The sequence below is a fragment of the Heterodontus francisci genome, chromosome 47 (genome assembly GCF_036365525.1).
Source record: "Heterodontus francisci isolate sHetFra1 chromosome 47, sHetFra1.hap1, whole genome shotgun sequence".
NCBI lineage: Eukaryota > Metazoa > Chordata > Chondrichthyes > Heterodontiformes > Heterodontidae > Heterodontus > Heterodontus francisci.
Window position 1 is genome coordinate 5,800,502 of NC_090417.1, and position 17,346 is coordinate 5,817,847.

At 42.9% G+C, this 17,346-nt stretch overlaps 1 protein-coding gene across 5 annotated transcripts in view; it reads right to left on the minus strand.

Moving 5' to 3' along the window:
* Positions 1-17,346, minus strand: part of zgc:110329 (uncharacterized protein LOC550500 homolog) — a 331,911-nt gene that overhangs the window by 77,589 nt on the left and 236,976 nt on the right. For all 5 annotated transcript variants that reach the window (XM_068023414.1, XM_068023409.1, XM_068023413.1 and 2 more), the window contains one exon: positions 12,003-12,098. In XM_068023414.1, the coding sequence (XP_067879515.1) occupies positions 12,003-12,098 (96 nt within the window). The remainder of the gene's footprint in view (positions 1-12,002; positions 12,099-17,346) is intronic.

Genomic DNA, 17,346 nt, shown 5'->3' on the forward strand with positions numbered 1-17,346 from the left:
TGCTCCTGTACTCGAATCCTCTCGCTATGAAGACCAACATACCGTTTGCCTTTTTTACCGTCCGTTGCACCTGCATGCCTACCTTCAGCGACTGGTGTACGAGAACACCCAGGTCTCAATGCATATTCCCCTCTCTGTTTCCAGCCATTCAGATAATAATCTGCCTTCCTGTTTTTGCTACCAAAGTGGATAACCTCACATTGATCCACATTATACTGCATCTGCCATGCATTTGCCAACTCACTCAACTTGTCCAAAACACCCTGAAGTCTTTCTGCATCCTCCTCACAACTCACCCTCCCACCCAGTTTTGTGTCATCTGCAAATTTGGAGATATCACATTTAGTTCCCTCATCTAAATCATTAACACATATTGTGAATAGCTGGGGTCCTAGCACCGATCCTTGCGGTACCCCACTAGTCACTGCCTGCCATTCGGAAAAAGCCCCGTTTATCCCTACTCTCTGTTTCCTGTCCGCCAACCAATTTTATATCCATCGTAATACACTACCCCCAGTCCCATGCGCTTTAATTTTACACACTAATCTCTTATGTGGGACTTTGTCGAAAGCCTTCTGAAAGTCCAAATCAACCACATCCACTGGCTGTCCCTCATCAACGCTACTAGTTACATCCCCGAAGAATTCTAGTAGATTTGTCAAGCATGATTTCCCTTTCGTAAATCCATGCTGATGCTGTCTGATTCTACCGCTGTTTTCCAAGTGCTCTGCTATGAAATCTTTGATAATGGACTCCAGAATTTTCCCCACTACTGACGTCAGGCTGACTGGTCTCTAATTCCCTGTTTTCTCTCTACCTCCCTTTTTAAATAGTGGGGTTACATTAGCTACCTTCCAATTTGTAGGAACTGTTCCCAAGTCTATAGAATCTTGGAAGATGACCACCAATGCATCCACTATTTCTCAGGCCACTTCCTTAAGTACTGTGGGATGTAGATTATCAGGCCCTGAGGATTGATCAGCCTTCAATCCCAGCAATTTCCCCAACAGTATTTCTCCATGATTTCCTTCAGTTCCTCCCTCTCACTAAACCCTGTGTTCCCCAACATTTCTGGTCTGATATTTGTGTCCTCCTTTGTGAAGCTAGAACCCAAGTATGCATTTAGTTGGTCAGCCATTTCTTGGTTCCCCTTAATAAATTCCCTGTTTCTGACTGTAAGGGACCTACATTTGTCTTCACCAATCTTTTTCTCTTCGCATACCTATAGAAACTTTTACAGTCAGTTTTTATGTTCCCCGCAAGCTTACTCTCGTACTCTATTTTCCCCTTCTTAATCAATCCCATGGTCCTCCTTTGCTGAATTCTAAACTGCTCCCAATCCTCAAGTCTGTTGTTTTTTCTGGCAAATTAGTATGCCTCTTCCTTGGATCTAATGCTATCTCTAATTTCCCTTGTAAGCCACGGCTTGGCTACCTTTGCCGTTTTACTTTTGCGCCAGACAGGAATAAACAATTGTTGCAGTTCATGCGCTCTTTGAATGTTCACCATTGCCTTTCCACCGTCCTCCCTTTAAGTAACGTTTCCCAATCCATCGTAGCCAACTAGCACCTCATACCTTTGCAGTTTCCTTTATTAAGATTCAGGACCCTCGTCTCAGAATCAACTAAGTCACTCTCCATCTTGATGAAGAATTCTATCATAATATGGTTGCTCATCCTCAAGGGGTCTCGCACAACTAGACTGACAATTATTCCTCTCTCATTACACAATACCCAGTCGAGGATGGCCTGTTCTCAACGTATTGGTCCAGAAAACCATCCTGTTTACATTCCATGAGTTCCTCCTCTACGGTATTGTGACTAATTTGATTTGCCCAATCTATATGCAGATTAACATTACCCATAGTTTGTGGCCCAAGCACAAAGCCAGAGACTTGAGCACATAATGTAGGTTGACAATCCAGTGCAGCACTTTAGAAAATTGGCAAGTTCTGTGATCTACCTTACAAAGTTTGCAGCTAAATTTCCTTAAGAGCAAGAGATGCAGATCAGCAATATTAGTACAAAATCTCAGCTTAGAATTTCCTCTCTATTTTCACCTCGAAACACACACATAACCAGGTTAGAAATCTATTAAGTGCCTTAAAAGATGGCAGAATTTAAGTTATGCATGCATGTATAATATGCCCACATGTCTTCAATCTTCAGGCCAGCCCATCAGGTTATCTGCTGGAGCAAATCTCTGCTCACAAAACAGACCACAGCCCTGACTCTCAAATCCAAGTATCCTCCAATTGTTTCTCAACATAGCAGCTAAATTTTTAGCTGCAACTGAAACAAAAATGTCATCTTTTTGGTCTTTTAATTGTTTCTAGCATTTTTTCACAAATATACACACAGAAAACTGTTCTATATAGAACATGGAACAGTGCAGCATAGTACAGGCCCTTTGGCCCACGATGTTGTGCCGAACCTTTAACCTACTCTAAGATCAAACTAACTACCTGCCCTTCATTCTACTATCATCCATGTACCTATCCAAGAGTCGCTTAAATGCCCCTAACGTATCTGCTGTTGCTACCACCGCTGGCAGCGCATTCCACGCACCCACCACTCACTGTGTAAAGAACCTACCTCTGACATCTCCCCGAAACCTTCCTCCAATCACCTTAAAATGATGCCCCCTGGTGATAGCCCTTTCCACCCTGGGAAAAAGTCTCTGGCTATCCACTCTATCTATGCCTCTCATCATCTTGTACCCCTCTATCAAGTCACCTCTCATCCTTCTTCGCTCCAATGAGAAAAGCCCTAGCTCCCTCAATCTTTCTTCGTAGGACATGTCCTCCAGTCCAGGCAGCATCCTGGTAAATCTCCTCTGCACCCTCTCGAAAGCTTCCACATCCTTCCTATAATGAGGCGACCAGAACTGAACACAATATTCCAACTGTGGTCGAACCAGGGCCTTATAGAGCTGCAGCATAACCTCGCGGCTCTTAAACTCAATCCCCCTGTTAAGAAGGCATATGGTGTGTTGGCTTTCATTAACAACCCAATCAACTTGGGTGGCAACTTTGAGCGATCTATGGACATGGACCCCAAGATCCCTCTGTTCCTCCACACTACCAAGAATCCTGTCTTTAAGCCTGTATTCCGCATTCAAATTCGACCTTCCAAAATGAATCACTTCACACTTTTCCAGGTTGAACTCCATCTGCCACTTCTCAGCCCAGCTCTGCATCCTGTCAATGTCCTGTTGCAACCTACAACAGCCTTCCACACTATCCACAACTCCAGCAACCTTCGTGTCATCGGCAAACTTGCTAACCCAGCCTTCCACTTCCTCATCCAAGTCATTTATAAAAATCACAAAGAGCAGAGGTCCCAGAACAGATCCTTGTGGAACACCACTGGTCACCGAGCTCCATGCTGAATACTTTCCATCTGCTACCACCCTCTGACTTCTACGGGCCAGCCAATTTTGTATCCAGACAGCCAACTTTCCCTGAATCCCATGCCTCCTTACTTTCTGAATGAGCCTACCATGGGGAACCTTATCAAACGCCTTGCTAAAATCCATATACACCACATCCACTGCTCTTCCTTCATCGTTGTGTTTTGTCACATCTTCAAAGAATTCAATAAGGCTTGTGAGGCATGACCTGCCCCTCACAAAGCCATGCTGACTGTCTCGAATCAAACCATGCTTTTCCAAATAATCATAAATCCTGTCTCTCAGAATCCTCTCCAATAATTTGCCCACTACTGACGTAAGACTGACTGGTCTATAATTCCCAGGGTTATCCCTATTCCCTTTCTTGAACAAGGGAACAACATTTGCCACCCTCCAATCATCCGGTACTACTCCAGTGGACAGCGAGGACGCAAAGATCATCGCCAAAGGCGCAGCAATCTCTTCCCTCGCTTCCCGTAATATCCTTGGGTATACCCCGTCTGGCCCCGGGGACTTATCTGTCCTCATATCATTCAAAATTTCCAGCACATCCTCCCTCTTAACCTCAACCTGTTCGAGCATATCAGCCTGTTCCACACTGTCCTCACAAACGACCAGGTCCCCCTCACTGGTGAATACTGAAGCAAAGTATTCATTTAGGACCTCCCCTACCTCCTCCAACTCCAGGCACAAGTTCCCTCCACTATCCCTGATCGGCCCGACCCTCACTCTGGCCATCCTCTTGTTCCTCACATAAGTGTAGAACGCCTTGCGATTTTCCTTAATCCTACCCGCCAAGACTTTTTCATGTCCCCTTCTAGCTCTCCTAAGTCCATTCTTCAGTTCCGTCCTGGCTACCTTGTAACCCTCGAGAGCCCTGTCTGATCCTTGCTTCCTCAACCTTAAGTAAGCTTCCTTCTTCCTCTTGACTAGCTGTTCCACATCTCTTGTCATCCAAGGTTCCTTCATCCTACCATCCCTTCCTTGCCTCATCGGGACAAACCTATCCAGCAGTCGCAGCAAGTGCTCGCTAAACAACCTCCACATTTCTGTCGTGCATTTCCAAGAACATCTGTTCCCAATTTATGCTCCCCAGTTCCTGCCCAATAGCATTGTCATTCCCCCTCCCACAATTAAATATTTTCGCATCCCGTCTGCTCCTGTCCCTCTCCATGACTATAGTAAGGGTCAGGGAGTTGTGATCACTATCACCGAAATGCTCTCCTACCGAGAGATCTGCCAAATGGCCTGGTTCGTTGCCAAGCACCAAGTCCAACACAGTCTCCCCTCTAGTCGCCCTATCTACATATTGAGTCAGGAAACCTTCCTGGACACAGCTGACAAAAACTGCTCCATCCAAACTGTTTACACTAAGGAGGTTCCAATCAATATTAGGGAAGTTGAAGTCACCCATGACAACAACCCTGTTACTTCTGCACCTTTCATGTATTTTCATGGCATATGTATAAACCACACTAAAACATTTAAATGTTTGCCCAGTTACAACTTCTTTGCCTGAAGTGCATGAATGATGATCGAATGAATTGAAACTTTAAGTTTTAAAACTCAAAGAAATATACAGGTGAGGGTTTGGTCTTTCATTGATATATGCCTATTTTAATAACAGACACCCAATGTAAAGTTTGGGCATATTTGAAGCGGATTGCGAGGATTCTTGGCGTAAAATTACTTCAGAAAAAAATGAGACAGCTTTGAGTACAATTTTGGATGCAAATTCCAAGCTGCACCCAAGGAGGAAACACCAAATTCTTTGGTTTAAACATGAGGGTTTAAACTCTCAGATATGTGGCACTGATGTCTACCATTGCTTGCCTGTGAGAAACTACAAAACAAAGCATCTCAAAGACTACAATACCTCACATAACAGGTCAGAAGATTTTATATTTCCCTTTGCCCTCCCTTTGGCATTCAAGAGCCAGGGAGTATCTCTTAATATCCTGCTCTCTTTCTGGAGTCTTTTATCTTTGTGCACCTTTCAAAAATGCATTCAATGCTTCAACAACTCTCACCAGAAATACATTTCTCCAAACCCCTTCATGCCCATTTTGAACCAATAAACCCTCATCACTGACTTCCCAAATAGAGGGACCATTCCTTTCCTAATCACCCTCAGAAACTTCGCCATTTTAAAAATGCAAATTAAATTTCTTTGAGCCTTTATTTACTGCAGTGGGAATAACCCAACAAGTTTTTCCTCAAGTGCAGACCAGCTCCCTTGATGAAATTTTCCAGAGATCACTTTGAAGACGCTATCCTATAATAGTGAAAGTGAGTCCCAACTTATTCAATGATAGCCTCACTTCAGCATACATCACCACAGAAAGTAACCTGAAGTGAGGATAGCTGCTTCCAAACTAAATTGCTGACAGAGGGATTTCTAACTGACGTACTATCCTAACATCTCTTTTCAGACCTTGAATCACCTGCATTATGTTTAAAGCTTTTTTCTGTCTTTATTCCCTCCCTGAAGTCCAGTTCCTCTGTGCTACTGTATTAACATTTGGTTCAACACCTGCATGGTTTTCTTTCCTTAACAAAACCGCAATAAAAATGCTCATTTGAAAAGGTTTTCGGGCCAATTCCATTGAATAGTTTTTTTTTCATTTACCGTTTCTGTCAAACTATATCATGACTAATGTTGAATTAATCAAGACTTGCTTTCCAAATAAGATTTTAATTCACACATTGTTGCTGAATATTTAAGACTCCATAAAGCTTTAGAAAGAGAGCTACTAGATATTATCTATTAATTATTCAGGTTTAAACCCATGAAAATACATTAAAGCTAGCAGCAACTCCATTAAGGATATTTACAACATCAATACCTGCCTATGGTTACAGAACCAACCCAATAATTCACGTTGTTTTCAAATAGCTGCATTTTCTCTAACTCTCGGCCCCAACCCAATGAAACATATGCATTTTCCAAACTAAGCACCCTAACAGTCTCGCTCTGACACTCACTATTTTGTCCTGCTGGTCGATGACTGCAAGGAATTGGTTTGAGGCCATCCAGATTCATTTCATATCAGACCCCCCAAGGCCTGCAAATCAGGCTATTCATTCCAGACCAACTTCCAATCATGAATCTCAAAGAGTCCCTCTTCATCCATCAAGATTCTTGATCTCTCTATCTACTGACACCAACTGGAACTCTCAGACTTCCTCCATTGGTAAATCTGTCTCCAGGAAGCTCAGTTTCCTCTTTCATACAGAACAGTTCATCCCCCTCTCAATTCTTAATTCGCCATGACTCCATTAAATCCTTGAACATCTTGGAGAAGGCTCTTCTGAAACAGCCTTACACCCTGGACAGGATGCTGTTATTAGATAGGCCCAGGGTACTTATTTCCTGACACACAGACCAGATACAGCTTTTGGTAGCCTCTGCTGTAGGCCAGGGCACAATATACTCCAGTCCTGCAGTTCTTCTACAGCCTGGAGGCCATCCCTCCTCCTGAATTGTGCAGAGTGACTTAGAAAAGTCTGTCCTTCTGAAGATCAAGATTGTTATTTTGTAACCTGCTTCTGTTTTGAATGATGTTTTGGGTGGCTCGGAGGTGGCACTCTGACTTCTAGGTTTATGTCCTACTGAAGACATCACATAAACCAGGCAATAGCTTATCTGATACCCACCATGGTGTCAGGCAGTCTGTGCACTCCTCTGCAGAAAAACCACAGTTAAACAACTTTGCAACAGGTTGCCAGCTCCTGTGATGGACATTTATTCACTGAATTCCTTCCAATAAGAGTTGGACCTGTTTCTGGCTGGGGTGAGATCACCTTGTACAGGTACTTCCTGGCATTAATCAGGACCAGAGTCATCTCCTGGACGAGTTTTGATTGCTTCAAAGGGTCAGAGAGGAAATTTCCAGATTTTTCCCCCCCTATTTAACCTGGATTTATATGTGGTTTCTTAACTCTTCCAGCAGATCACATGGATACAGCTAGGGTGGGGAGTATTAATATTGTGATGCACAAGGCGGATGCACCAGAGACTCTTTTCCTGTCTGTCATTGCTAATTTGCTTGTAGATGTTAGCATTACAACACTGTCTCTTTAGCATTGGCTGTCATCACTCATAACAGCTCCTTTTTCTCTGTTCAAGAGTTTCTCATTGTAATTTGGGTGGCAAACATTGCATTGCATCCCTGAAGCCTCTATCCTGCTGGGTTGTGACAAGTGAGTTATTTGGCAGAGAAGTGTAGTTGACATTTATTCTGCACCAGTTAATTGCTGAGCTGATGAAGTGTCCACTCTCTCACTCAGGACACATCGCCTAATGTGCATCAAGCAACACACATTTCTTCACCCATGCCCAGAAACTCATTGATTTGCAGGAGAAAAAGAGCTTTTCACTTTGCCTCCTCCTTCCCAAGCCACATGCAGAAATGCTTTGACTTCAGGCAAGACACTGCGAATGCAAGCCCATAGCAACATTGGCAATAAGTGGGGAATGTCGGATACCCAAGGTTGTCAGTGACCCTGTGGGTGTCATGAAAAGCTGTTTGGGCCCCATTTAACCTTTTTCTGATGGAAACCATAGGTCTTCCATTTCCAACCCAAGAATTGGCATTGGCTGAAGTAAACAGCGATCAGGGATCTCCATTGTCGAGCTCCTTGATCATGCCACATACTGGAACACTTTATCCTTAACTCTTTATGTTGTGCTCTTTAATCAGTGGTTTTTACTTCCTGTTTTGCTGTCTGTGGGAAATCTTCAATGTGACTGTATGTTTAGCCTGCTTGACAATACCATTACAAGACATTCGAGATCCCTCTGAACTGATGTCAGATTGAAAGTATCAGCTCAGATCTTTATAAATAAATGGTATAGTCAAAGCAAATCAGTAAAAGAGGCTCAGAGTGAGCAGAGAAAAGTCTTTTCCTGTCACTCGACTGTCTCCTACCTTCAATGCGACAGATGCAGCTTGATATTTTTAAGACTGAGTTAATGTCTCAGGACATGGTTGACAATCTCACACACAGTGACAGCTCTGAAAGTACAGCATCTTTAAATACCAGATAGGAATCTAACCCTGGGGTTCCAATGTATTAGCTAGAGCTCAACAATTCAATCACTCCCTTTTATTTGTATTTGGATGCAAAAAGCCCCCATAAAATTAGTTTGACTCTCCTGATAGCAATGTCACTGTTCTTCACTATATTTTTTCCCTACACCATGGCTGATTTCAGTCTGTTCAGTACACCTTGCATATAGTGGAAAAGAGCAAAATAAACAGTCTGTGTATTTTGAGCAATAAATTGATTCCAAGTCAGTCATGCAATCTGGAGGGTTCTATTGATATTCATAAAATGGCTGAAGGGAATATCTGCTCTTGTAATCTGTGGCCTGCCATTTGTTATCCTAGATTTAATACATGGCTCGGGGCAGGGTACTGTTCAATAAATTCAGCCTCACTGGCTTATCAGTTTCATGTAATTTGGTGGGATTTTTGGTCCAAATTTTAGGCAATCCCACAATAAAGGGTGGTTGACCATATGCCTCAGTTTTTGAGACTGTGTGCTAGCAGTGCACAGGTAAAAACACTGTCCAATGCTCACCCCCCAGGTGAAATAAGGGCTCTGTGGCCTGTTCCCAGACACACACAGACACAGATAAACATCAACTTGCTGGTCTTCCAGTGCAAAGAGCTGTCCATGACTCAGTGTCGCAAACTGGCACATTCCAAGGTCCAGGGCAATGTGCTGAGGGATGCGCTAAAGCTTGGGGCAGACGCTGCAAAGGCTCAATGGAGAAAGGCCATTTTGTAAGGCTCTCCTGCCATAGTATACCGAGGGACTGGAACCCGTGTAAAACTCATTGGGTTGCACGCACTAGAGAATGTTTGGCACAAAATGTCGATGTACATTGTCAATATAACTTCTAATGGCAAGTGTAGTGAGGCACCTCATGTACTGCATTGAAAGAAACTGATTTGTATTGCACTTCATTCAGAAAATTTGTAAAAGTACATTACATAAAAGTTCAAATTTGACATTACATAAAGTCTATTTTTGTGGGCAAAAAGGTGGAGGCATGCTGCCAGCTCACTACCAGGACTCTACCAATAACTCACCTGGGTTATCTCATGTTCTGATGAAGGGTCACTGACCTGAAACGTTAACTCTGCTTCTCTCTCCACAGATGCTACCAGACCTGCTGAGTATTTCTTGTTTTTATTTTGAGTTGTCTCATTGTTCTCTTACTTCTCACCTGTAGGGGAAGCTCATGTTTGCTGATAATGAGAAGAATACTGTTCTCCCTACCTCTACCCCAATACTTCACACCCAGACCAACAAATATTCATAAACCCTGCAAAGAGTTAGATGAGATTTTTTCTGGTTGTAACTTTTGGGATTTTGTTGGAGCTCATTCAAGGTGAGGGATGTTGGGAACAAAACTTTTCAATTGAGACAACCAGTCTCAGCATCAGATGAAGGCCATTCGGATTAACACAGTTAGGTGCAACAACAACTTCTGTTTATAATGTTTTGGAATGTTTTTTGTATAAAGCAAAATTTGACATCAAACCACGGAAGGCAACATTCAGGCAGATGACCAAAAACTTGGTCAGAGATAGGATTTAAGGAGCATCTTAAAGGAGAAAAGACAGGTAGAGAGGCAGAGTGTTTGACAGAGGGAATTCCAGAGTTTTGGGACAAAGCAGCTGAAGACACAGCTGCCAATGGCAGACAGATGGAAAGTGGGCATGCCTAAGAAGCCAGAATTAGGTGAATGCAGAGTAAAACATGGTGCCATTCCCCCAACCCAAGAACTGCCCTGTGATAACATTTTCATTTCCCACACCCACCATCGTCTGGCACCTGATTGCTCTTTTCGTGCCAACTGGTGCCAAATTTGGGACAATTCTGTCCCATGGTCTCCTAGCCATGGATGAGTTTCCCCAAGACAGGTCCACTCTAATGAACTGTTGGGAGAAGGCAGCCTTGATTCTCCACCACTGCCAACTAAGCTGGTAAATTTGTCAAAATACATCCCTCCAGTTTTTTTGGATCCTGTCAGTGGATCATTGTTTCTGCTGTACTGCAACATATTGGAATTGAACATGTAAAAAAAATTCAAACCTCGAATTGTTCGAAGTAATTAAGTCGAAGATGTTTTTCAACTCATGTGGAGGGTGTACCTTGAGTTAGTTACCTAGTTTCCAATTCAGCTGCATTTAATTCAAAGCAAAATTCTTGTGCTTTCACATTATGTGTCACTCTCTGCTACTCAATTGAGAGCAATTTTATCTTCACACAGTACCAGAAACGTACTGGAACTTTCTACTGTGCCAATTGGAACTATTTGTCTCTGACTGAAAGCAGCAGTTATAGATTTCCCAACATCAGCATTCTGATACATTGCAGTAGAAAGGCTGAGTCAGGCACTCAAAGCTGCATTTGTGAAAGAATGACTATCCTGGCAACTTAAACTGCTGTCCACCATAAACGACTTCCATTTCACATCAGTTTTAGAGGCGACTGAACAATAACTGATCTCTGTCCTGGATTGATCCAGGTTTACAACATCGAATTATGACAGCCATGACAATTACTCTTAACTGCTTTACAAAGGCAAATGAAAAAACTAAATCAGTAAGTCAATTTGCCTGAAGAAGTTTCTTGCCAATCAGTTGGTCATTTCTGGGTGATTGTTTTGTGTTCGCTCTGGCTCAGCGTGTAGCACTGTCACTTCAGAGGAGGAAGGTTATGGGTTCAAATCTCACTCCAGAACTTAAACACAAAAATCGAGGCTGACACTGTAATGCAGTACTGAGGGAGTGCTGCAGTGCCAGAGATGCCATCTTTCAGATGAGGTGTTAAATTAAGACCCTGTCTGTCCTCTTAGGTGGATGTAAAAGAGCCCATGAAGCGCAGCAGCAGAATTCTCCCTGGTGTTCTGATAAATATTTATCCCTTAATCAACATCACAAACACTTTATCTACTTATCACATTGCTGTTTGTGGGAGCTTGCTGTGTGAAAATTGGCTGCCATGTTTCCGACATTACAAAGTTACTACATTGGCTGTAAAATGCTTTGAGACATCTGGTAGTTGTGATAGGCACTATATAAATCCAAGTTTTTTTTTTTAGGGAAGCTCAATGGACCAACTCACCATCACCAATGGCTTTTGGGTAGGCCAGTGAGCAACTTCTTCATCCCTCCCTCCTTCCCACTTTACTGGAAAACAATGACATGACAATACAAAGGAGAAAAGAAAATTTAGCAGGTAGAAATTGATAATGAAAATCTAGCTGAAAGGTCTGGCTCGATGAAGCACGCTTTACCTCTCCTCGACATTCCCTCCACCCACAACTGTTCGGAACACAGATTTGCCTGTCCGATATGGGCATTCATATTATCGTGTGACAATTTGGTTGTCATATGATTGTAGAGAATACAGCAACTTTGGAAAGACTGGTAGAACTGGTCAGGTAAATAATGACCTCAAAACAGAGGTGAACAATGTTCAGATCAAGTGCATTTCAAAGAAATTATTTGGTGACAGAAGCGACCAGAAGCGTACAAACCGCTACTGATTAATACACAACAGAGACTGACCTTGGCTTGTATGCGATCCAGAATGTTTTTAAAATCCAAGTCATCGTAATAGTGTTTAATCCCCTCTCGCACATTGGCTTTAAATAACAGAAGCACCTGAGGGAAAAAAAAAATCAAAAAGGTCAGAAGCTGTTTAAAACATAATTACCTTCTCTGCAAGGCTAACAGCGTCCAATAGAAACTATCCCAAAAGTAACCTTTTCTCGGATTCTCTTTTAGATTTTATGTTCATCATACCCAATCTCTCTTCATACATCAGTCCTGCCATCCCAGGAATCAGTCTAGTGAACCTTCGCTGCACTCCCTCAGATAAGGAGACCAAAACTGCACACAATACTCCAGATGTGGTCTCACCAAGGCCTTGTATAATTGCAGCAAGACATCTTTGCTACTGTACTCGAATCCTCTCGCTATGAAGGCCAACATACCATTTGCTTTCTTAACTGCCTGCTGCACCTGCATGCCTACTTTCAGCAACTGGTGTACAAGGACACCCAGGTCTTGCTGCACCTCCCCCTTTCCCAATCTATCGTCATTCAGATAATAATCTGCCTTCCTGTTTTTGCCACCAAAGTGGATAACCTCACATTCATCCACATTATACTGCATCTGCCATGTATTTGCCAACTCACTCAGCCTGTCCAAATCAGATTGAAGCTTCTCTGCATTCTCCTTACACCTCACACTCCCACCCAACTTAGTGTTATCTGCAAACTTGGATATATTACATTTAATTCCCTTATCTATATCATTATATTGTGAATAGCTGGGGTCCTAGCACTGATCCCCGCGGTACCTCACTAATCACTGCTTGCCACTCGGAAAAAGACCCGTTTATTCCGACTCTTAGATAGTTTCCTGTCTGCCAACCAGTTCTCTGTCAGTACCTTACCCCCAATCCCATGTGCTTCAATTTTGCACGCTAATCTCTTATGTGGGACCTTATCGAAAGCCTTCTGAAAGTTCAAATACACCACATCCACTGGTTCTGCCTTGTCTATTCTACTCGTTACATTCTCAAAAAATTCCAGTAGATTTGTCAAGCATGATTTCCCTTTCGTAAATCCATGTTGACTTTGTCCAATCCTGTCATTGTTTTCCAAGTGCTCTGCGATTACATCTTTTATAATGGACTCTAGAGCACAGAAGATTAATTGTCAAAACTACTCATGAACACTTCAGAGTAAATAAGGAGAAACTATTTCCAATGGCAGGACGGGGAGTAACCAGAAGACACAGACTTAAGATGATTGGCATAAGACAAAGTTATCAGAAAACATTTTTTTTAAACACAGAGTTGCGATCTGGGATGCACAGTGAAGCAGGTTCAATAGTAACTTCATCCAATTCTCTTTTGAAACACTTGAAGGGAAAAAAAATTACAGGGCTATGGGGAGAGAGTGGGGTCCGGTGATTAAATGGATAGACCCACCAAAGAGCCAGCACATGCACAATGGGTCAAATGACCTTCATTGATGTTGAACCAGTCTATGATTCCATATCAGAAACTGTAAAATCCTTTTTAGTTTACAAAGAATAACATTGCTTACCCAGCCCCTACACCAGCTCGGAGACTGCACTTAAAGAAAAAGACTTGCATTTATATAGCACTTGTCATGACCACCAAACGTCTCACAAAATGCTTTTTAGCCAATGTATTTCTGGAGTGTAGTCAATATTAGGAAATTGGGTCAGTTTCTTCTTCCTATTTCAATGCTGTGTAACATTGTGTAAGCTGGGGCCTGCTCATCACCAGCATTTTGAAGGTTGGAAATTATTACAGGCACCTGAAAATTATCTTCATGGAAGCTGCAGAGATTGTGGGTGGGGTGGGCAGATTTTGTTTCAAACTATGCTAATTTTTTTCTCAACAGCTTTTTTGGCCTCCATTTTTCTCTCAAACTCCTCTACCTTGCTTCAAGTAGGGTTCCACAGGATGTATTAACCTCCAGTACCTCATCCAATCAGCCATGAGCCACATTTGATCTTCGATCGTGAGCCTTAGCAGGCTATTTAACCATGGGAGCATCACAGTTGAGCCCAATCCAGCCTGTGCCCAATGTTCACACACAAGCACTGCTCATGCAGGTTTCTGGAAGGGCTGTAGAAATGTGGAGTTCTCTCCTCCAAAAGACTGTGGATGCTGGGACAATCCAGTGCTTTCAAGACCGAGACCTTGCTGGATAAGAGTATAAAGGAATATGGAGATATCGAGTGCAAATGAAGTTGAGATACAGGTCAGCAATGATCTAGCTGAATGGTTGAACAGCCTGCTTCTGTTTATATGCTCCGATGAATAGTGTTTGGGAGCGAGAGCCAAATTCCACCCAATGTTGGGGGTTCTGACTGTGTGTTGATCCTGGCGGGAATACTGTTGGTGAGACACAATGAGTCCAGGTCACTGATCAACCCTGGGCCCTCTTGGCACATATTGTTGAGCTACTCATTAGATTAACACACTGAGTCAATTGGGGTAGCTTAAACTGCAACCAACAATATACCGCCTTTAACATGGTAAAACATCCCTGGAGCATTGTCAGACAAAATTAGGCACCTAGCTACGCAGGTGACCTAAAACTTGGTCAGAGGTAGATTTTAAGGAGTGTCTTAAAGGAAAGTAGACAGGCAGAGAGGTTTAGAGGTGGAGAGCTTAAACCTTTACTCAGCATCAGCAGCCAATCTGACAAAGGCCCAAGTCCAGAGTGGCAACTGAGACATATTGTCTTTGCATAGCACCTACATACATACATGTTGGCAGGAATTCAGGCTTATTTTACCCTTCCTAAGCAAGACTCCTCAAGGAAACTGCACAGAACCATCAAGAAATTGGAAAACTTTGCATTCATAACACAGGACTGCCTCAGGCAGCATTTATATGACAAGACCAATTCCACGGCAGTAAAAGAACCAAAAAGCCACAGTTGTTTTACGATCATAATCCCAGCATCCATTGCTTGCCCAATGCACTGGGAGTTAATTTGTAAATGATAGTGAAAAAAGAATCACATGACGGGCCCATATAGAAAAGGGGAGGGCGAAGTCACTGTGTCTCACCAGCAACATGGTCACTTGTATCTCCAGGCTGCCTCCTGGGTTCCATGGAAACAATCACTTAAATTGAAGCCTTGGATAGTTTGTAGGCGGCGATGGATGCTTTTCTTTATTTAGTGGCACTGCAAATGCTCGAAGCTGGAAAAAAAACAGCTTCCTGCACATGTAGTACAAATGTGTCCTGTTCTCATCAGCATTCTGAGCACAGTGACTGTTCATCCATGTAATATATTATTACACTCCAATACAAGAACAGTTCCCATCTCTAATCTTTTACAGTGTAGGAATTATACAAGGAGACCTGAACAAAAACAATGTCAAAGCTGAACTTTCTGTACAAAACCCAAAGTAAGCCCATTAGTGTAAATGATGCGGCAAATGCTCCCTCTAGATTTGCAATGAATGAATTACACTGCTTGAGCTGGCATCTGGTTAAATAGGTCTTCCCCAAGTTGAACTGTGTCTGTGAGTCAACAGCTTCTGATGGTTAACTCAAATCAATTAGCCAATGCTTAAAGTTGCCTTATTTTCAAGATTCATTTCAATTTCCACCTGTTTCAGTCTGAATGATGTGGACTGTTAGATTTATCTGAGTTGCTGTATCATCTTGAGTTCAAAAGTGAATAACTTACAGACTTATTGGTCTCTCTCCACTACTTATTGTTCCAATATTTAAATCCTCAGGCCACTACTTAACGAACAAGAAATGCTGGAAATACTCAGCAGGTCTGGCAGCATCTGTGCAGAGAGAGAAGCAGAGTTAATGTTTCAGGTCAGTGACCCTTCATCAGAACTGACAAATATTAGAAATGTAAAAGGTTTTAAGCAAGTAAAGCGGGGGGTGGGCATGAGATAACAAAAGAGGTGGTGTTAGCAGGACAAGGTCACAGAGAATAACTGGCCAGAAGGTCATGGAGCAAAGGCAAACGGTATTTTAATGGTATGTTGAAAGACAAAGCATTAATGCAGAGAGGGTGTTAATGGACAGAAAAATGAACAGCCCTGGCCCAAAGCACAAACATGAAAAGAGTAAGACCAGCTTGTTTATGCCAGCAAGAACTGTATAAGAGCAGCCATTCCAAAGTGAAGGGAGCAGGAGACAGCCCATGAGATGAAGCAGAACGCCATGAAGGATATAACTAGTGAATTAACCACCCCCCCCCCCTTCCCCTCCCACCACTCCCCCAACTACCTCCAGAGCTCTCAAAGAAGTATTTGACCATTGTGAATTGCAACTTGTACAAAGGTTGTAAGCATCTCTAGCTGCAAACCTCTTGTCTTTATGAACCTTAAAAGACACAATTGATAGAAAAGTTGAAAGCCTTGGTTGATATTACGCTCAATATTAAAGAGATTTACACATATTAAAACTGAGAATCAGCAATCTATACAGATTCCTCGAGGTTATATCTAGGACAAGATTGGAACCTGTGAACTGAAATTGGAGGCCATCCTTTCCAACACGGTTACCTCCAGCAGCACACCTGTGAAACCAATCATGATGCAGTATCTGATGGCCAATATCTCAGCTTCCATTACAGCACAAGCTGCACCTACCCAATGCAGTGGAAGCTCAGCTTGCTGTTATGGAAGCTCAGACTGTAGCCATCACGGCTGCAGATACCAGTGTGTAAAAGGACTACCAGGACATCACATCGCTTCAGTAATCTGTTCACCCAACAGATTCACGCACATAGCTCTTCCTCCCCCTCCCTTTGCTAGTAGCTCGTCCTCCTTTGCGTGGCCACTATTCCTTTGCCCAGTCATCCCTCAATGTCAAGAGGAAGCCCTACTAAGCCACCCATGAGTGGAAGCGATAGGTTTGTGCACATGCCACAAATGACCAAAAAACACATCATCACCAGCCGCATCATTCCCTGTAGACTAGTGAAACTTCTAATGAGTAAAAGCAGATAAAACACGTAAAACTTCAGCAACAGCCGGAAGAAATTATCCAACAACCAAGCTGTAGCTATTTGCTGATCTTGTTAGATAGTGCTGAAGGTGGTTCAGTGGTGGGGTGGGGGGGGGGGGGGGGGGTGCTGGCGAAGTGTGTCCTTCCTGCCACCAAATGCACATTCAGCTGTGGTAGGTTAACACAGGGTTAATGACATGGAACTCCAAAATGGCAGCACTGCTGTCATGCTGCTTGATGTCATGATGTATCTGCTCTGCATATTTCTGGTGGTCATTGGGTGCCGCAGGCAAACACCTTTCCCATGATGGTGTCCAATGCTCTTCCCATCAGAAGTAGTGGAGGGCAAGGAGGCAGTTTTAACGGTTAAGGGGCCAA